The 22108-nt window shown below is 38.7% G+C and overlaps 1 protein-coding gene across 6 annotated transcripts in view; it reads left to right on the top strand.

Moving 5' to 3' along the window:
• SLX4IP (SLX4 interacting protein) overlaps positions 1-22108 on the top strand; it is an 86775-nt gene that overhangs the window by 45834 nt on the left and 18833 nt on the right. For 5 of the 6 annotated variants that reach the window (XM_013949865.2, XM_067292704.1, XM_013949847.2 and 2 more), the window contains one exon: positions 19106-19183. In XM_013949865.2, coding sequence (XP_013805319.2) covers positions 19106-19183 — 78 coding nt within the window. Of the gene's footprint in view, positions 1-18483; positions 18549-19105; positions 19184-22108 lie in introns of those variants that run through there. The other variant, XM_013949881.2, reaches the window with a different exon arrangement.

Genomic DNA, 22108 nt, shown 5'->3' with positions numbered 1-22108 from the left:
ATTTCAAATAGTTTTCGTGAAATAATGACTTTTGATTATTACCAGCTTAGAGTGCATTATAAATTTGTCACAGAAAAGGACAGTAATAGCTGTGTTTCTTACATTTCCTTAAATGTATTGAAATAGATGTCTACTGAAATATTAATTCTGCAATGAAAGTAATTATATACTTATAGTATGCCATATATTAAAAATCTTAATTCTGAACAAATTCTTTGCCTCTCAAAATGTTTTGAGTTATTGTAAAGGTATATTGCTGTAAGATTCCATTTGATGGTTGTAACTTTAAACAGTATTATCAATATTAACATGAATTATTTTTAATAAGGAAAACAGATTAAACACTATTGCTAGCTCAGTATTGCAGTCAAGATTATTGAATGCCTTGTAAAAATATGTTAGGAATACACGGGAGCTGGTTTGTTATGGCATGACAAGAGTGTTTTTTCTTTTTTTTTTCTTTTTTTTTTTTTTTTCCTTCCACACAAGTACAAAATATAAAATAAGCAAAAAGTGCCTCAGGCCATTTAAAGAATTTCAAACTTTTTTCTCCCCTGCAAGTGGGAACTTCATTTTATCCCTTTAAAACATTATAAATATTTGTAAAACATATGAACTTCTAGTTTCCTGTACTTTTCTAGTTCTGACTAAATAAATAGAATTTTCTTACAGTGAAAGCAGAGGGACATCACAAAGTGTGGGAGGAAAAATTATTATGTGAAGGTGTTTTTTTTGTTTGGTTTTTTAACCAAGAAACAATTTTTTTCATATTATTTATTTTTTAAAGTTTCCTGCCTGAATAAAAAGTATGTTTTCCAAAACAATAATTTTGTGAGACAAAACTGCCAGACAAGCTAAATTTTTATATATGCAGACAGATGCACAAATTTGAGGGGGGGTGTGTGAGATTTTAAGGTCTTGCATTTTCCTTTATATCCCAAACTCTTCAGTCAGAATACTGGTACACTGTCCTAGGGTTGGTGAACTGATCTTCTGCATGACTTTTTCCCTTATTTCCTGAAAATAAAAAAAACTTAAGTAATATGCATTGAAAGAGGTAATCAGTAATGTCTGTGGTTGTTTTTGACTAAAGAGTATTTACTTTGGATGAGGCAGAATTACTGTTTCATCAATTTTGTGCAGTTAGTATCACTGTCATTAATTAACACTAAAGAATAAAGGAGGAAAGCAATCTGTGATAACGAACGTTCGTGTTGAGCAAAATTTCAAATCCGGCGCTTTCCTCTTCTCTCAGCCTGTGTTGCTCAGGGCTGTAATTCGAAAGAAAGGGGTGTTTTGTTCGAGTCCAAGAATCAAGTTTATTCAAGTTGCTTTCAAGTTTACTCTTACCTGAGAAAGAAATAGAATAGGTGGGTGTTCACCAGAGCAACTGGGACCTGCCTCTAAGGGACTGACCCTTTTAGGTGAGCCACACGTCTGGTTCTCTTTAGCAGTTACAGCTCAAGCATGGCTCCAAAAGCTCTTGTGCCTATTTTCCTCTTTAGGACCACAGTTGGTCAAAGATTCTTCCCCCCCCGCCCCCACCACCACCAGTTAGATGAAGCACAAGATAGCTGGTCAGTGTTTAGCTGACAGTCTTTTGGAGTATACAAAGAAACGTGCAAGCTCTGTATGTGGATGACTGCACGTACGTTCTGTAGGTGCTGCTGGTGCAATGTTTAAGCTTGCAGCTACTGTTGCGTTTGGAGGCTACTAAAAGTTTTGGAGCTCTTCAAACTGAATGTGGTTTCTTTTGCTCAGAGTTATGCATGTCTGTGTCTAGAGTTTCGCTGCTGTGAAATCCCCACTGTTGCAAGGAGGAGCGTATCTATGGAGAGAATTAAGATGCTTTCTTAGCTGGTTATTTACTACGTCGAGTATCCCTGGTCAGCACTTCACCCCTCTTTGAACTCGCATCTTTTCAGGTCGCTTTTAATTACTTATTTCTTCTCCACGTTGCAGGATGTATTCAAAAGTTACTAGAGTCAGAATTATTAGGCCACTATTAGTAGAAATTTTAGACCACCTTTAACACTGAAGCATGTTGTGTTAGGATTGTTCTCAGAAATAAAAGCCAAGCTGCTTTACTTTGATTAGCAGATCTGGTCTTGCTCTCCAGCTCTGCAGAACAGAGGAGAGGCTGTTACAATGGCTACCATAACTATTTTGAAGAGAAAATTAGCAGATATCACAATTTCTGTTTAATATTATATTATGTTTTATATTAATATTATTTAATACCACCTTTCAGTTTTACAGCACATAAGGTAAATATCCATACTTGTTAATTTACTTTTCTTTTTCGTTTAAGTTACACCCACACAGCAGCGTGGTGGGTCGCATACCGTCTCATTAGGAAATCTGTGGGTGTTGTACATAGGAGAAGAAAGAAAGAAAGAATGGAAAAATGAGTGAAAGTAGCCAAGACAAGCAAGTTCTTCCTATTCTTCCTTCTGTCTGAACAATTTCCCTGCCCCTCCCAAATGGCCAGTGTGAACGATTTGCCAAAGTAAGCTTTAATTTAATCTTTGGACATAGGCTTTGGTATAAACTCTCCATTTCCTTCGTTTAATTAATGTCCAAATGTGTTTGATTTTAGTTTGTTTTATTTTTTTAAAGAGAAAATTAAAATGTGATAGATTTTGAAAGATTTAATTTTGCCTGCACCCAATCTGCATGGACAAAACCATGCAAGAAGGGCATCACAGAATCACAGAATCACTGAGGTTGGAAGGGACCTCTGGAGATCATCTAGTCCAACCCCCCTGCTCAAGCAGGGTCACCTAGAGCACGTTGCACAGGATTGCATCCAGGCGCATTTTGAATATCTCCAGAGAAGGAGACTCCACCACCTCTCGGGGCAACCTCTTCCAGTGCTCTGTCACCCTCACAGTGAAAAAGTTTTTCCTCATGTTAAGATGGAAGTGTCTGTGTTTCAGTTTGTGCCCATTGCCTCGCGTCCTGTCGCTTGACACCACTGAAAAGAGTCTGGCCCCATCCTCTCGACACCCTCCCTTCAGATACTTGTACACGTTGATAAGATCTCCTCTCAGCCTTCTCTTCTCCAAGCTAAACAGGCCCAGCTCTCTCAGCCTTTCCTCATAAGAGAGATGCTCCAGTCCCCTAATCATCTTTGTGGCCCTTCGCTGGACTTGCTCCAGTAGTGCCACATCCCTCTTGTACTGGGGAGCCCAGAACTGGACGCAGTACTCCAGATGTGGCCTCAGCAGGGCTGAGTAGAGGGGGAGAATCACCTCCCTCGACCTGCTGGCAACACTCTTTCTGATGCAGCCCAGGATACCATTGGCCTTCTTGGCCACAAGGGCACATTGCTGCCTCATACTTAACTTGGTGTCCACCAGCACTCCCAGGTCCTTCTCAGCAGAGCTGCTTTCCAGCAGGTCAACCCCCAACCTGTACTGCTGCATGGGGTTATTCCTCCCCAGGTGCAGGACCCTGCACTTCCCTTTGTTGAATTTCATGAGGTTCCTCTCTGCCCACCTCTCCAGCCTGTCCAAGTCTCTTTGAATGGCAGCACAGCCCTCTGGCGTATCGGCCACTCCTCCCAGTTTTGTATCGTCAGCAAACTTGCTGAGGGTGCACTCTGTGCCTTCATCCAGGTCATTGATGAAGAAGTTGAACAGGACTGGACCCAGGACTGACCCCTGGGGGACACCGCTAGCTACAGGCCTCCAACTAGACTCTGTGCCACTGAGCACAACTCTCTGAGCTCTGCCATTCAGCCAGTTCTCAATCCACCTCACTGTCCACTCATCTAACCCACACTTCCTGAGTTTGTCTATGAGGATGCTATGGGAGACAGTGTCGAAAGCCTTGCTGAAGTCAAGGTAGACAACATCCACTTCTCTCCCCTCATCTACCCAGCCAGTCATTCCATCATAGAAGGCTATCAGATTGGTTAGGCATGATTTCCCCTTGGTGAAGCCATGCTGACTACTCCTGATCACCTTCTTTTCCTCCACATGCTTGGAGATGGCTTCCAGGATGAGCTGCTCCATCACCTTTCCAGGGATGGAGGTGAGGCTGACTGGCCTGTAGTTCCCTGGGTCCTCCTTCTTGCCCTTTTTGAAGACTGGGGTGACATTGGCTTTCTTCCAGTCCTCAGACACCTCTCCTGTTCTCCATGACCTTTCCAAGATGATGGAGAGTGGCTTAGCAATAATGTCCGCCAGCTCCCTCAGCACTCGTGGGTGCATCCCATCAGGGCCCATGGATTTGTGGGTGTCAAGTTTGCTTAAATGATCTCTAACCCACTCCTCCTCCACCAAGGGAAAGTCTTCCTCTCTCCAGACTTTCTCTCTTGCCTCCAGGGTCTGGGGTTCCTGAGGGCTGGCCTGACCAGTAAAGACTGAAGCAAAGAAGGCATTCAGTAACTCTGCCTTTTCTGTATCCTTCGTCACCAGGGCACCCACCCCATTCAGCAAAGGGCCCACATTTTCCCTAGTCTTCCTCTTGCTAGTGATGTATTTGAAGAAGCCCTTCTTGTTGTCCTTGACATCTCTCGCCAGATTTAATTCCAAACGGGCCTTAGCCTTCCTCGTCGCATCCCTGCATACTCTGACAACATTCCTATATTCCTCCCAAGTGGCCTGTCCCCCTTTCCACTTTCTGTAGACTTCCTTCTTCTGGTTGAGTTTTGCCAGGAGCTCCTTGCTCATCCATGCAGGTCTCCTGCCCCCTTTGCTTGACTTCCTACTCATAGGGATGCACCGCTCTTGAGCCTGGAGGAAGTGATGTTTGAATATTAACCAGCTCTCTTGAACACTCCTTCCTTCCAGGGCCCTCACCCATGGGATTCCTCCAAGTAGGTCCCTGAAGAGGACAAAGTTTGCTCTCCTGAAGTCCAGGGTTGCGATCCTACTTGGTGCCCTGCTGCCTCCTCGCAGGATCCTGAACTCCACCATCTCATGGTCACTGCAGCCAAGGCAGCCCCCAACCTTCACATCTTCCACCAGTCCTTCTTTGTTTGTTAGTATGAGGTCCAGCAGCACACGTCTCCTTGTTGGGTCCTCCACCACCTGTGTCAAGAAGTTGTCACCAATGCTCTGCAGGAACCTCCAGGACTGTTTGTGCCTAGCTGTGTTGTCTCTCCAGCAGATATCGGGGTGGTTGAAGTCCCCCATGAGAACCAGGGCCTGGGATCGTGAGGCTACTTCCAGCTGTCTGTAGAAGGCCTCATCAACTTCCTCATCCTGATCAGGTGGCCTGTAGTAAACACTCACAACAGTGTCACCCATGCTAGCCTGCCCTTTAATCCTTACCCATAAGCTCTCGACTCGCTCTTCATCCACCCCTAGGCACAGCTCAATACATTCCAGTTGCTCTCTCACATAAAGAGCAACTCCACCACCTCGCTTTCCTGGCCTGTCTTTCCTAAAAAGCACGTAGCCATCGATCATGTATGTTTCAATAGCATTATTTGAAATTCAATGAGTATAAATCAACCAATAATAAAAGGCATACATTAGTGATTTTTGCTTATTCATTTAAGAACAGTACTTTACTACTTCACTTTACAATTATATAATCTTAAAAGTTATAACTTTTCTTTATATATATGCAATACGTTTTCTCTTTGCGCTGCTTGTACTGCTTGATAACATATGTTTTTTAGTGATGTTGTCAAGCACATAATGCTCACCTAGATATAAAAAGACCGTATAGACCTGAACAGGACAAAAGCAAAGCCTTTTTTTTTGTATTACGCAAAAGGTGGCTGTTTCTGATTAAGAGCAAAGAGAATTACATAACAAGAGGCTATAAAGAAGACTGAACAGAGATTTTTAAATACAGGGGAATATTAAAGGGAAAGCTAGAAAAAATTAAGGAAGAAGGCAAAGTTTACATGCCTAGAGAGGAAACAATAAGGAGGATGCGTAAAGAAAATATGTCTAGTAGAAATCTCCACTGAAGAAATGAAAGGAAGGAAGACGGTATCTTGTAAACTGACCACCTTCTTCCTCCTCTTGAGGGAGGAAAAAGTTAATGATATTTATCCTACTAGTCATTTTCAGATTATTTCTCATTCCTTCCCTAGCATCTTTGTTGGTTTTTCTTGGCTTGACGATGGAACATTTTTGCTCTGATTTCAGATCTTTGTGTTATACAGTTTCTCCTACAATGAAAATAATTAGAGTGCGTGCTGTCACATGGCACAGAGAACTCCCAACTTGATTTTTTTCAGCTTTCCCTGGGACTGTGTATGGTTTTTTTTAATATTTTTTTACCTGGTTTTCTAAGAAAGTCATACTCATTGTGATCACTTTTTCTCTATGTGTGTCTGTTTGCCCATCCATTCCCCCCCCCAACTGTGTTTTCCAAATGCAAGTGAACTTTATTAACAGGCAGAAGTCTAGGACATTGAATTCTCAGGCATTAACTTCTGATGAGATTACTGAAATGAAAGACTAGAAGGAGTGCAAGCACTGTTATGAATAGTCCAACCTTACAAAGATTTGCAGTGAAGGTTCATGTCTTACTAAATATCAAGGAAATCATCTTTAAGTTATTTAAAATATCAAGGAATGCGTAAGGTACAAGTTCATAAGAAAATATATTTCATTTGTTCTGTTGCTTATGAACTATTTGTTTAGCTCCTGTGACCACCCAAACAATATAAAATAAATTGCAGTAGTAAATATTCCAACTATTCTGGCCTTGCATTTTGATTTAAATGTTTTGGTGGCTTTTGAGAAAACACACCCTCTTCAAACTCCCCTAATTTGTCTTAAGAGTTTTCACTATTGCTGTAGAATATGAAATGTGTAACAAATTCATAGGATATGTTCCATGTTACAGTCTTCTAGTGGCACAACTGATAAAAAGTATTCCCGCCCTTCCAGCTGTTACCTCCTATTCCTCTGCTGTGAAATAGTGTTTTGTTTATTTTTAACTGGAATCATTTCACTGATCTTGCTTAAAGGGCAACCCCACAAAAATTTGATGGGCGCAGCTGAGGTGAAAGAAAACTATAGCAAATAAGCTACAGCAGGGGCCTGAGGGAGGGCAGAAGTCTTTTAAATGAACTTTGATATTTGGAGTTGCACATTATAATTTCTGTCTCTCAAAGGATTATATAGAAGCTTCTTTGCAATGGATTCATTCTATTTGTGGCACAGTCCTCCAGGTCTTAATGAACCTTAAACTTGCATTCACCCCTGTGTGACAACAGAGCCTGAAAGCTCTCTGAAGTATGCAATAACTTATCACCAGGATGTTTTGATTAGTATTTTGAACTTAACATTTTCTGTATTTGCTTTTGCCTTTTTTTTTTTTTTAAACAACAAGCTAATGGAGAATGAATACATCTTTTTTCACCAAAACATTTTTCTTTTCAAAAGTCAAAGCTATGTATCTGAATTTTTTATTCCTTTTTCAGGAAAGAGGATATTTGACGATAACAACAACAAATACTTCTGCTCTGTTTTTTTTTTTAGAGGTTTTCTCTTATCTTAGATTCTAATAAAATATAATTGCTAAAAGCTCAAGAGCAACACAGATGATTAAAGGTGAGGAAGTGCTTCTATACAGGGAACAGCTCAGTGTGCTAGGACTCTTCAGCCTGGAAAAAAGATGAATTAGGAAGAACACAGTAGAGGTCTACAAAATCATTTCCTCTGTCCTTCTCTTTCAATTCGAGAACAAGACCGCATACAAGCAAGTTTTTGAACACCAAAATAGTTAGCAGACCTGTGAAACTATTCGCCAGAGGATGAAGGGGATGCTAAAAGTTTGTGAGTTCACAGAATTGGACGAGAACATGGAAACAGAGAGGTTACAGAATACACAGAAATAACCACTGGCTCAGGAGAGGCCCAAGTTGAGAGTAGGTGGAGCCTGGGAGACTACTGGGCGAGATACCACATATGTTTCTGCTTGTTTTTATTCTCCCCTTGTATCCATTTATGGTGACTTTTAAATGCAAAACATTTAACTGTGTGGACCTTTGATCTGACTCAGTATGGCCTTTCGTATGTTCTTACCATCATACTTTTCTAGCAAAAGCCTGCCCTGTAAAGTGAAGACTCATCCGTGTGTCAGAGAAAGTTGGTATGTTTCAAAGATTGTCAGAGAAGGTTCTGGAATTTCTAGATTCAAGGATCTGTATTTGTCTTTTTCCTGATATTATGCTGATACACGCAGAGACTTTAGCAGTCCCTGTCTTCCATGGGACATTTACAGCTGCAGTACCAGGTGGGCTGAATGCTTTATCTTTATTTTACTTCTTCCCTAGTTGCAGCTCCCATGTGAGGGTCTTGGAGAGGAAATGAAATAGTACTGTTTCTATTTTAAAGATACCCTATAATAAAGTGTTTTATATAGTTAATATTGAAAAGAATTATCAGTTAGTATAAAACAATAGACGTGTTGTTTAATTTGATGTATTTTCGTGAAAAGAAAGAATTTGATTTTAGTTTTAAATACAGCCTTGACCTCTGACCTTTAATTAATGTCTGCCTTATATTCATTCTATTTCAGTGTCTTCTTTCCATCTCATTTCCATCTTTTGTTTGTCTCATTTCCATATGAGTTTTATGAAAAGAAAAAATGTTATGAAAATTAATATGTGTATGCAGGAGCACCAAAAATACCTGTGTTTGCGCACACAAATGTAACAGCTATTATCTTATACATCTGTATAAGCTATAAAGGTGTTTCTGTAGTATCCAAGTAGAACTCCATAGTTATTTTGCTGTTAGTACTTCAGTTTCCACAGACGCACCTATTTATGCATATTTAAAGTTTACTTTTGTAATGTTCACTGTGTAATTAGGCAAAAATTCGGTATAAGTAATCCTGTACGCTTACAAAGTGGAATCATGTCTCCTGTTCCAGTTTACCAAAGCTGACTAGAAGTTAATAGACAATTCACCCATACAAAATATGCAGGACAGAATTAATCTCATCCCAGTCTGGGATGGTGTGAGTCATGTTGCAGAAGTGTTTGTTTTTCTCTAGTAGTTAAAAATGGAGTTTAGAACACTAGCTTGATGTAGATGTCTCAAGTTAGGCAAGATGAACCCTTCTCTTAACTTCCAATTTGCTTGATTTATATTCATTTGAGGCTGTCAGCATGACTGTCATCTAGGCCAGGGAATATGTAGCTACCATCTGAAAGAGACCTTAGCACCTGTTTGTAAGTGAGAACTCAACATTTTTGGAATCCACGTGGAGTGAATTTGAAAATCTCTCCCTAAGCACTTGCCATTTCTTATTTGACTGCCTGATTCTTCTTTGCAACATCTGTTACACTTGAAAGTATTCTTTATTTTGTGCACTGTATAGTTTTTTTAAAGCTTCTATAGTCTCTTGAAAGCAGGAATCTAGAGGTTAGGATATCAATGTTCAGCTTCTTTAGGCCTGTTTAAGCACTGAGAACAGTTACAAAAGGCAGCAGTTAGTCTTTATGGTGCTCAGTGTTTCATCAGACATTTTGATCCAGTCTGTTAAGTGCTAATCCTCTGGTGTTTCACATGGAATTTTCTGAAGAATAAATTTGATTTTCAGGTATATTCTTCCATCCTTTGTCAATATGGCAAATTGAATTTCTGCTAGGAGCATTTCATAGGTCCTGTGGTCAGCATCTAATGGATGCTCAAATTCTTTGTATTAGAGTGTATAAAATATCAGAGAGAAATTATTTGGTCAGTATGATATATCTGTTTTTCCTTTCCTTAACTCTTATCTTTACATATCAAACATATGTATTGGATACCTGAAGACTGTTATCTGGAATATTTTATGGCTAAAGTACAAGTGTGCTTCTCTCCTAGTGAATGGAGTTTGGTAATAATACTTGCATTATGCTGAAGTAAAGTGATTGCAAATAGTATCTGAATCTACTTAAGTATTTTGTGTTTGGCTAAATATCCCTGTAATATGAAACACCTTTAGAATACCTGTTTTTCTGCTTGGGAACATATGAGCACGTGTATCACTTATTTACATGCATGGTAGATCAGGCTGATTAGATGCATGCCAGGCCTACTGCTCGTGTATTACAAAAAAACATATCCACTGGATATCTTTGCATTCATGTTGAGCTTGCTACTCATGTGCATGTTGCTAGTAATGGTGGCCGTGTATATGGGGTTTCTGCAAGACTGGGAATCTTGACTCTGAAAATCTGTGTGTTACTGGGACTTAAATTCTATTTTTGTAGACATAAGTAGTCTTGTTGGGCAGTGATAGAAGTCACCGAGATTACTGGTATGTTTTAGCAGGCACATAAGGGTTTGCAAAACTGGGAGCGTTGTCAGCATCTTCAGTGTCAGAGTTTTTCATATAACTGCCTGGGAAGGAAGAATACCTTGGTTTAGTTTAAAAAAAGAAATACGACTATGAAAATACAAAAGGAAGTAGATGAAAAAGGAAATATCTTTTCTGAGGGGAAAAGAAAAACTGTGCCTTATTTTTAAATTTACTAGTTTTCAGTTTGATAGCTTCTTCTGCCTTTGTTCTTTTTTTTCAACTGTAAATTAAATGAGATGGAAAAAGTTAAAGATTTGATTTTTATATTGAGATGAAATATCAGGCTCCCTTTAAAAAAAAAAAAAAAAAAAAAGAACCCAAACTAGGTACTCTGTATTAAATGTTACTAAAGAGAGCAATAGTGTTTTGGTTACAGCATAAGCCAGAAAGAATAGGGGTTTAAAATAAAGCCTAAAAGAAATATGATTTCCCTAGAAATGTTTGGAGGAATTTACTTAATTGCAACCAGAAGTCTGACCTGGAAGTGTAATGTTTTGACCCTTTAGCTGTCTGGTTTCCTAAATGTGTTGTTTTGCTGTCTTTAAACTGTGAGAAAATCTGTTTTACATGTCTTTAACCCTTGATTTCCCTAAAATTCTCAAAGTAAGAGTCCCAAAACTATCACCAATAGTCCAACAAAAACAAAAATTGACATTGCATTTTACAAAAAGGATCAGTATAGAAATGTGTTGAACACAGGTGTCCTTTGTATTTTCATTATAATCAGAAGTAATTTAGAGTGTGACTTGATGGTTAAAATATGAATAGGGATTTCTTTTAAACTCTCATTGCTACCATATTACACAATAATACGCTCCTTAGTGTTCTTTTGTTCTTGTTTCATTATCACATGAAAAAGGTAGGCAGAAAATACAAAACTTTAATTTACAAACATTTTTGTGGGTTTACTTATATTTAGAATTTTTTAAGTGCTTAAGAGAAATCTATATCCAGATAGAGATGGAGGGCCAAATCCTGGAAAAAAAAAAAATGCATGCTCTGTTTACATAAGTAATTCATTAAGAGCAGTTATGTGTATTTGGTTCTGTAGGTTGAGCTGTGCCCAGTGAAGGTCCTAGATACGCTGTGTTTATTACACACTGAATATTCCCATTGACTACAAAGGCACAACTAGCAGACCATAAAGAAAGCGACACAAGCAGTGCTTTGCAGCGCCCAGGTCTTAATTTTTTAAAAATATATAGAAGTGAACTAAAATTTACTAGTAATTATAGCTCTGCAGCAACTAATACAGCCTTTCACTGGAAAAGAGGAGGAAAAAAAATCCAGCGCAATCTTGTATGTGTGTTGTGGATATAGTAACAGAATTCCATCAACCTCAGACAGATAAGAGAGATTCTAATGTAAAGCAAATTATGATTATTCAGAGAGAAACTTTCTACTTTTGAATTATTCACTAAACCAATTCATGCAAAACAAAGTTGTTTAAATGATGAAGCTTACTTTGTCATTTAAAGAAAGGATAGAAGGTGACAGTCTTGTGTTTGTTTACAGAATTTGTTTTCATTATTCTTTCGATTAAGAGATGTGTGTGTGTGTGTTTGTGATAGGACACGGATAATGCCTGTCTGATCTCTTCTGCTGTGTTCCTGTGGCACATGGTAGAGTCATGGCTTTTGGTCTTAAATATCTTAAATTTGCCATTGAATGTTGAAAAAGAGAATATTCTGTGTATCTTTTTGCATGAAGCATCTGTTACACTGATGCCAGAGACTACAAGAGACTGAGGTAAGTCATTCAGGTGGTCCATTACAATACTGTGTTCTTGAGTAAGCTAAAATGAGCAGCTTGTTACCAATCCTTCTGAGATCAGGCTCCAGCTCTTTCACCACAACCATCACCTGCTTCACTGCTAAAGCTGAGCTGTGGTCCATTTGCCTGCATCTAAAAAGAGAAAATATAACAGGCTCCATTGTGGTGGCTTTCCACTTATCTTCTGAGGAGTTCCTATAAACATTAAAGAGAGTCTCTTGTGTGAAAAGACAAGAACCTGTGAACCCCAACCGCAGCTTGCTTTGTTCTGACAACAGTGTGAAATGCATGGTAGTTCATGTCCACATGCATCTCTTAAAACTCACTTTCTTTTTAAGTGGCCTTTAGGTCATAGAGTGGAAGAGAGAGGTCATGACCATCAACATCTACCTCTTGGCTCCACTGAGCTATCTTAATAGTATTCCTCAAAAAAAGAGACAAAGATATTCCTTGCTGCCATATATCAGGATCAACTTTGAAGAAACTGAACCTTCTCACATTCATGCCATCTTTCTAAATTCTGCTGGAAATACCTGTACTAGCTCTTCTTTCCCTCTCTTTCTCTCCCATCATGTATTCAGAGGCAGACTGACTTTTTTCACCAAACCCGTAGGTTTTCTAGCTGTGAGATACAATATACAGTTCTCCACCTGTTCAGAGCTTCTTCCTGACATTTTTAGTGACCCTTGCCTAGACTTCCTGTTATGGGTAGAAGATGGAAGTCTTGTCAGCTTTGGGAGCGAGAGGTTTAGTACCCTTTCCTCTCATGGAAGCTTTTGCAGAAGCTATTTCCTATTGCCAGGGGAAAAATAGAGTCTGCAGACCCATGAAGGGTTTGTTTGCCTTTATTTGAAAGTCTTTTTAGCATTATAGTATTAGCACCTATGATAATGTTTTTCTAATGAGCAATAAGGGAACCAGTCATGTTTGTTAAACTCTGAAAGGCTCATTTCCACATCACGGTCAGGTTTTTGTACTAGAAGTGATTTTGCTTTGTAGGGAGTGCACTTAAAATACAGAATTCTCCCTTTCAAGTTTTTATGGCATCAAAAATCTTCATGAGCTCGTGGGTACCCTCATAGGAAGAAAGAAGATAGTCTGACTAGACAGACAATTAGCATAAAGGACATATTTCTAGAAGGCAGTGTGTGCTTTAAAGACCACTCTGTATCCATTCCCTGGGACCATGGAAGTCACAATGTCTGTGTTTCATGGGATTCTCGTTTTAGCTAAGGTCTAGCTTCTACAGGCTTGTTTAATCAGTGGGAGGAATTTAATGAAATAAACCAAGTGGCATTTGTCCATTTGGATACAGATGTGCCTGGCCAGTTAGGGGGACACACTTAGTTTTTTTCTGAATGTACAGTATATGCAAATGTGACATCAGAAAGTTTTTAACTAAGCTGCTCCTTCATTGAGATATAGCCATGTTGAAGAGATGTGAGATTCTCCTCTGCTGGTGACGTGTCAGACAGCATTTACAATAGAGATCTTTTTCAGTTCTCTCTGCCTTTTGGCTGATACTGACAGATAGCATTTTCCTTAACAGTGGGGCTCTTTCCAATGGTTCAAGAACCCCCAGGCATGTAGTTTCCTGTGGAATACAATTTATATGTTCCAAACAGTGCAGAATTCCTAATTAGCTTTCAGAAAGCTCATATGTTAAAGCCCATCACATACAATTAATAACATGATCAGTAAGGGGAGATCAACCAAAGGGTGAAATCAAATCCTGTTTCCTGTTAGAAAGCAATTGTCTGTGGTAATGGTTCACTGACCATCAAATGTGTGGCTCTACTTTATCTGCTTGAATACATTAGCAGGTGGTGTTAGCTACTTAACTCTTACACATTATGAATAGGTATTGAAAGACTGTATCTTAAGAGCTGTTTTCCAGAACTGGATCAGTTGGCCTCTTCATCTTAAGTGTTAGTAAGGGGAGACTCCAGAGCTGGGATGTTCTGAGGACCTCCATTAGATGCGTTTCTCATCTTATGGCCAGACAGACTGATGAATGCCTTACTTCTCAGTTCTTTCCTCCAGAATACCCATGACAAGCAGGCTGAGAAATGTCTCATACTGGATCCAGTTTGGTCAGTAGAGTTGTGATTTCAGAGTGTATTCCAGGCTTGTCTTGCTGGAGGAGAGCCCTACAATCTGGTTCTTGCTCTATCTTTCAGGAAGATATCACCTATTTGTGTTAGCAACTGGCCTGTGTTCAGAAGATTTAGCTGATAGAAGAATGACACTAATGTTAATAAAATTGTAGAAGGGGAAAAGTAAGGATTTTTCTCCTTACTCAGTAGTCCATTTTTGCCTATACTTGGTTTACGTTGACTGTTAGACATCCTGGAAGAGATAGAAGCCAATTACTTCATTGAATTTATTTACAGCTATGAAACTTTTCCAGATCAGACCCTGCATATTTGCAGTATGATTTAGCATTTGTTAAAACTGTACAGAGGAAGTGCTTTAATTTGTGCATGCAAAATCACGCCTGCAGTGCTACATTAAATGCCTTTAGCTTACCTGTCCCTCCTCCTAACAGACATATGCACTAATATATGTATATTCTTATAGAAATCAGTACTGCACCCACATTTTTTTCTTTTTTTTTCCCACATTTTATGTATATAAATTTAATGGCCGGAATCTACCTTTTTAGGGTTTGCTTAAAGTTTAAATACATTTTCCTGTGCATTTGCATGTAACTATCACTTGGAATAATACAGTTTTAAAAAAAAGATAAAGTACTTTGAACTGAAGGCAGAATGGAAGGAAGGAATGGATGGTTTACGTTGTTCTGGGCCCACTATTAGGTGTATAAAAGCTTGTACTAAATGAAGATCTCTTGTGCTTGTGGTCACTAACTGTGAAGTTCATACTCTCTTTTCTTTCTTTCTTTCTTTTCCTTTTTTTTTTTTTTTGTAGTTTGAGATAGTGCCCTACATTCTGTTACCTCTACAGAATGCCAGAATAGACTCAAGAAGTCCTGATAGCTTCTTGCATTGTTCCCTCCCAATTTCTGCCGTGCATGGTCCGTATAGCTAGACTTAGACTCCAACATCTGGTTTTGAATCTCATCTAAATTAGAAAGGCTGAACTACCCTGTAGCAGATGATGTGAATATGTGCAGTTGCTTGGGGGAAGGAAGGCTGCACAATTAGCAGTAGGAGTTCTGTTGTTTTGTTTTGTTTAAGGGTTTATTGTATGTGTGGTGTTTTGGTTATCTTTTTTTAGTTTACAAATGATCAGGAATTTGTTGGTGTATAATTCTAAATGGAGACCACTAAAAAAGCATCATAATAATATGTCTGTAGAGTACTTTGAAGATGAAAAGCCCTATGTACTGTAAACATTATTACGACTCTAGTTTAATCTGTGTGGAGTAATTAAACTAGCATAAGCAAAATTCAAATTTTGTTTTATATGTACAATGTAATATTTCAAAAAGTCTATATGTTTACTTTCACAGTTTAACATAACAAATTCACCTTCTTACATTTTCAATACATTTGAGTTGCAAGGATTTAAGATTTTACTGTACAAACATAGAGATGGTTCTAACTGGGAATAATCTAGGCTATTGGAAAAAATGGATGTTTTTAAAAGCAGTATAAAAATACTGCTCAATCAGAAATAGCTGTCTGCCAGATATGGAACTGTTTGTGGGGCTATAGGCCTTCCTAGGGTTGTAGTGTGGGTTTGGAGAAGACTTTGCTGAATTTAGTTACAGAGCCAGGCAGGTGCCAGATTTTGCTGGGAAGTGAACACCTGCCAGGCTACTCCAGATAACTCAGCAGCTCAGAGGCATTTTCCCAGGCTCCCAGATGAATGGTCTCTAATAGCCGTGGGAGAGGGCTTTCCACTGTTATACACTGTACCACAGCCTCTTCTTGGCAGCCTTGTGGAAGCTCAAGTCAACTTGGCTGTAACTCCTTTGGAAAACAAGTGTTGCTGGATAGTTTTACAGTAAAAAAGTCAGTGTCTGATACTTCCTCTCAGTGTCTTGGGACTATGAAATATAACAAGCAGGGCAAATTACCATTCCCTTAAAAGGCATTACTCACTGGTGCATATTACAGCTGAAACTGAACTGCAACCTTTCTAGAACTACTTTTATTAAGTCACATTCTGGGTTCCCGGGTCTCTCTTTTTCATTTGGTAGTTTATTTTTTTGGAACCTGGATCTGATGATTTAGATGAACAGTTTTGAAAAAATAGAAAAAATAAACACTAGCAGAAATGTTATTTCTGTCTACGTTGGTAGTCTGCGTAGGGAGTTATGTCTGCGTTGCATGATGAAGATGAAATTTAAGATTTGGTTGAGTGGGCTTGCTGAGCCTGAGGTCCATGAACTAACTTTCTACATTACTGGCTGCAAAACAGTGTGTGTAAGTTTCTACAGTCTGCTTAGAAGGAGTTAATGCTGGAATATTTGAAACATCTCACTTGTTCCATCCTTCCAGATAGCATGAACAGTAGCTTTTGGTCCTTGATGAGTATATACTGGCCTTCTTCCCTGTATATAAACAGTGTTGATGGTAGACAAGTCTAGATTTGAGAACTAATTCAGACTCGTGTTCCCTAACTGTATAGAAAGTTTAAAAAACTGCAAGGTGCATAAGGTTGTCAGATAAAGTATTCTTGTGAGGCTTTTTTTTTTGTTTCATGAAGAAGAATGATTAACTGGATAATATTTTTCTCTCGGTGGAAGCAGAAAGAGAATGTTGCAGCTTTTATAGCGCTGCAGTAATTCTGACAATTTCAAAGCTATGGGAAGTTCTGCAAACTCCAGGTGACTTTATGGGCTAGGTCAGCTTCCGCGAAAGACAGTTTCAAAATATTTGATAAGCATAGCTGTGTTTTAGTTTTAAAATATGGATTTCTTGAATGTAACGCATCTTAATGTTTTCTTGCAGTTACAGCAGAGCATCTGTTCTGGCTTTTTCAACAAAGTCTAGTAGTAAATAGTCATGGAAACTGAAATTCTCTTCTAGTGTTAGTCCCTCTGGGCAGAGCTTTTTCTCAGGTACAACACCCTGTGAAGTTTCTGTAATATTTCAGATCTGAGGTGACTCTGCAAACATAGTGTAGAGCTGTCTGGATCACTTATGTATGCATGTATTATTTATTTTGTTAGATTTAAGGGAGGTGTTATACCCCAGAGAACAGGAACCAGCTGAATCAAGATTCTTTAAGTGGAATTTCTGACTTTGTTCAGGCCATTAGTCAATCAAATATGATTAAAAGCTTACCTCTCAGAGAACACCAGGATAGCAAGCAAAATAAACAGGTATACATGTCACTTGAATCTTAAAAGAACTTCAGAAATGAAGTATCATGCTTTTTTCTGTGAAAAGCACAAGATTTCCCCTTTTTATTTTAAGTCTTACTGAAGAAAAACACTTTTGGAATATCCTAGACCCATGTATGAGGAAAGACTCTCTTAATATTATTCTCTTTGGAAATTTGTTTGCAAAATTGTACTTCTATGAATGTTACTCTTTCAGTATTATGGCAGTCACAGTGGAAGACACTGTTATCACACTAATAATTTGTTTATATAAAGGGCAAATTCCTTGATTTTGCTTACCGTATTAAGAGTGTTGAAGAACTGTGGATACCAAACTGGAAATAGCTAAAAGTAATTTTCTTTAATTGTGTTCGTAAATACACAGTTGATAAAGGTGATGGATTATATCGAAATTTTTCTCAAGTACTCATCTTTTTTAAGGGATGGTTCGACTTGTCACATCTTGACTTGATCTTTAAAGGGAAGTGAAGTTTTAGTTATCTTCCTAATGGGAAGGAAAAAAGATGGCTGATAAATATCAAAGGATTGATTGTGATCAATAACCGCAGTACTTAATGAGAGATGATGTTGTAGAACATCACTTTATGGTGAGCTCCAGGAGATCTTGTATGCGTAGGAGAGTTGTAGACTGTGCAGGAGAGGACATGCATTTTCAGGCTTATAGTTGGAAATAAGTCATGCCTTGGCACTTGTTCAGCAGCGACTGAGACTGAGACACAGGGTCTTTCCTTACTTCCTTTAAATTGTTAGAAGAACAGCAATACCACTTGATTTATAAGCTCTTCTGTGGTATTTGCAGCTAGAGTGTCTGACTGTCTTGGAAGGAGCAATACATTAAGGCTTGCAATACCCTAAAGAGTTAGGGGAAATATTATTAACCCTCTTCTGCAAATTTTTTTTTAGTGAGCTGTACAGAGAGACTATGGAGGAGGAGTCACAGATTCAGACTTCTTTCAATTTCAGTGGGAGCTAGGTTCCTAAGTACCTTTGTGAATCAAGTCCTGACTGATTTACTCAGGGTCCTTTGGGAATTTAAATAGAACAGAAGTAGAAGCTGGTTTCCTTAGACCTAATAGTCTCTTAACCATAAGATAGTCCTTTCTAGCCTTTTCTTATGCTCCTGAAGCACAAGGATTTCTATCGTTCTCAGGAATGGGAACTGAAGAAGCCTCTGTATATGTTACAGGTATCTGCTGGGGCAGCCAGCGTGACTCTGTGTACTTGTAGATATTGACGTTTCTAAATGTTTGCATTTTTCACTTAATTTAATATAGTTGTAAATGATTAAGACATTTCATGGATTTTTTTCATTCATTTTTTTCAACATTTTTCTTACCAGCTCTAAGTATGTCATGTTTCTCTAGAAGGCAGTTAAGGAAATGGTCATCTGTAGTCTTCATGTAGAATTTGTATGACTAGGAGTTTAGTCCCCAGGGCTATTGATGGAACATCTTCTGTGATCAATTAATTGATTTAAATTCATTTCTATGATTGGATAACAAAACTTGGAAGTGAGTAAATTGTTTAGGTTTTCCCCCCTTCCAGATATTAATTTCTTCAGACTTCAGTATATGTAGCTCCTTTTTTAAAATATTCCTTTAAAGTTGTGGGGTTTTTGTATTCATGAGCTGCTGCTGCTTCTCTCTCTCCAACAGTCCTATTTTCATAGATGTGCAAAGTTTTGAGACCGGAATGCACGAGATACCCTTACATTTACTATTATTGCTTTGTTTTGTGTTGCAGGCAACCGTTTTCACATTACTGCCCAATTTATGAAGAGATGGGTCAATCTTCGTTGTGCTGTAGGGAAACGTTATCGTGGTAAGAGAGAGATCTCTTATAATGTTACTTAGAATTTTGCATTTCAGGTAGAAAGCAAGGGGTTCATAAACTAATACTTCTGTTAGTCTTTTTGGTATACTTAATCAAAATTTTTTTAGGATTTGATTTTGTTTTTTTTCCAGAGGATTTTTGCTAAAATTAAAGTGTTTCTTAATATATGGTAGATTTCTTTTTTTAACTTAATTTTAAATTTTGTATGCCTTGCCTCAGGGTAATCTGCTAAGCTACACCAAATTCTGTAAGTATGATGAGACTCAGCATTTTACTGAGTTTCTGCAGGATGAATCAACCAGAGGTTGCAGTATGAATCACTTCATTGTTGCTTGAGTGTCTTGTGACATCAACTGTATGGTACAAGTGTATGCAAGAAAAAGCTTTCATTCGGCTCAGTGCTATAAAATCTTTGCATAAGTGATGTCATTGGACCAGAACTTTTTTCATGTTTTCTCAGGCCAAGATGTTCTGCAAGGAAATTATATCAATCCTGTCCTGCCAACAACAATAAAAAGGAGCTATAACAATCACTGCCCTTTGTGTTGATCTTTTCATATAAAAGAAGAATAGTTAAATCAACTAAGTGGCATTAAAAATATGGTTACTTGAATGGAAATCTTCTTGTAATTTCTTGTTTTTTACAGGAATTTATTATATTCATGAATGTTTTAATCTCTCTTCAAATATCAACTAATTTTTTTCTAACTCCATAGTGATTGAAAAGATTAGTGTTGATTTTAAATATTTTGTCAAACTCGTTTTCCTGGCCTGCTGAAAGAATAGTTAGGTTAGGATAGTAGAAAGCTTGTGATGCTGTTTCAACATTATTTTCTGAGTATTAAATCTTAACTTTTTTTAAGCGTCAATGAATGCCTAAAGATATATTTATTTTGTTAGCCAGCAAGTGAGATTATTATAAAATATAACAATAAAAACAGCTAGCTAGAATTAACTTGCTTTGCTAATGCTGCCAAAAAGAGAGGCTTTAATTCTCCAGTCAAAACACAGCTTCTGCGTGAAGTTTCTAAATAGAGAGGAGCTTAATTTTACTGGTTTTCACTGCCAACAAATACCAAAATAAATACATATCATCAAATAGTAAACAATTTGGTGCCCATGTTTCTTTTCTGTAAGACACGCCTAATGCTTCATGAACAAAAAACAGACATCAAGCCTAATCTAAAAAGAATCTTGCATATTGTAATCAGTGATACTCAATATCTAAAATAAGTTTACCAGTGAGATTATTACTGAAACCCCGCATAACAATTTCGGTCCTTGCAATAATTGCCCTGCTTTTCATCTGTAGCCCCTCTCACAGAACTGCAGAATATTTGAGGTCTGGAGATCATCTAGTCCAACCCCCCGCTCAGCACAAGGTCAGCTGGAGCAGGTTGCTCAGGACATTTTTAGGTTGAGTTTTGAATATCTCCTATAATGGAGACTTCACAGCCTCTCTGGGTCAAGTATTTTCCAATACTTGACCACCCTTACATAAAAAAGTTTTTTCTTCTGTTTAAATGGAATTTCTTGTTTTTCAATTTGTGCCCATTGCCTCTTGTCCATTTCCTGGATGCCACTGAGAAGAGTCTGGTTCCATTCCTCTACACCCTCCCATCAGGGACTTACACACATTGATAAGATTCCCCCTTTTAAGCAATCCCAGCTCTCTCTGCCTCTCCTCCTGTTACAGATACCCTGATCCTTTAATCATCTTTGTGGCTCAATACTGGACTTGCTCCAGTATGTCTCTGTCTCCCTTTTACTGGGGAGCCTAGAACTGGATGTGGTCCAGATGTGGTCTCACCAGTGCTGAGGAGAAGGAGAACCTTCCTCAACCTGCTGGTAATGCTCTTCCTAATGCAGCCCAGGACGCTATTGGCCACCTTTGCTGCCAGGGCATATTGCTGGCTCATGGTCAACCTGGTGTGCATGAGAACCCCCAGGTCCTTTCTGCAAAGCTGCTTTCCAGCCAGTTGGACCCCAGTCTGTACTTGTGCATGGGGTTATTCCTCCCCAGGTGTGAGACTCTGTGCTTCCCTTTATTGCACTTCATGAGGTTCCTCTCTACCCATTTCTCTAGCCTGTCGAGGTCCCCCTGAATGGCAGCACATCAGCCTGGTTACATAACCACTCCTCCCAGTTCTGTATCATCTGCAAACTTGTTGAGGGTGCACTCTGCCCCATTGTCTAGGTCATTAATGAAGATGCTAAAGAGTGTATGCCCCAGTATTGACCCCTGGGGCACACCACTAGTGACTGGCCACCAGCTGAACTTCGTGCTGCTGATCACAACACCTTGAGCCTGGCATTTCAGGCTTCAGTTTTCAGTCCAACTCACTGCCCACTTATCTAGCCCGTACTTCATCAGCTTGCCTAGGAGGATGTTATGGCAGACAATGTCAAAAGCCTTATTTAGGTCAGGCTAAACAATATCTAGTGCTCTCCTCTCATCCGCCAAGCTAGTTATCTCATTGTAGAAGGCTATTGGGTTGGTCAGGCATGATTTTTCCCTTCATAAATTCATGCTGACTAGTCCCAGGCATCATCTTATCCTTCATATGTCTGGAAATGGTTTCCAGATCATTTGTTCCATCACTGTCTCAGGGATGTATGTGAAGCTGACCATACAGTAATTAGTAGACTGCTTACAGTTTGAAAGCCATTTTACTAGACCTTTGAGGGAGGCATTTCAGGTCTTGAGGTTACAAACAAAGAAACAGTAATCTCGTCACTATTGGCATGGAAACATCAGTTCTTCCTTGGACACAGTTCTGCTAGCAGAGTTGGTAGTTCTGAAATCACTGTGAGTAGCTTGTATTCACAATCAAATTACAGTAGTTTAACAAGCTATTGTGGCATTTAAGCTGCAGCTACGGTCTCCATGTGTACACTTTCTTAACTAATGGC

This window comes from Apteryx mantelli, chromosome 3 (genome assembly GCF_036417845.1).
Source record: "Apteryx mantelli isolate bAptMan1 chromosome 3, bAptMan1.hap1, whole genome shotgun sequence".
Lineage (NCBI taxonomy): Eukaryota > Metazoa > Chordata > Aves > Apterygiformes > Apterygidae > Apteryx > Apteryx mantelli.
Note: the sequence above shows the minus strand (reverse complement) of the source record. Positions and strands in the feature narration are given on the sequence as shown.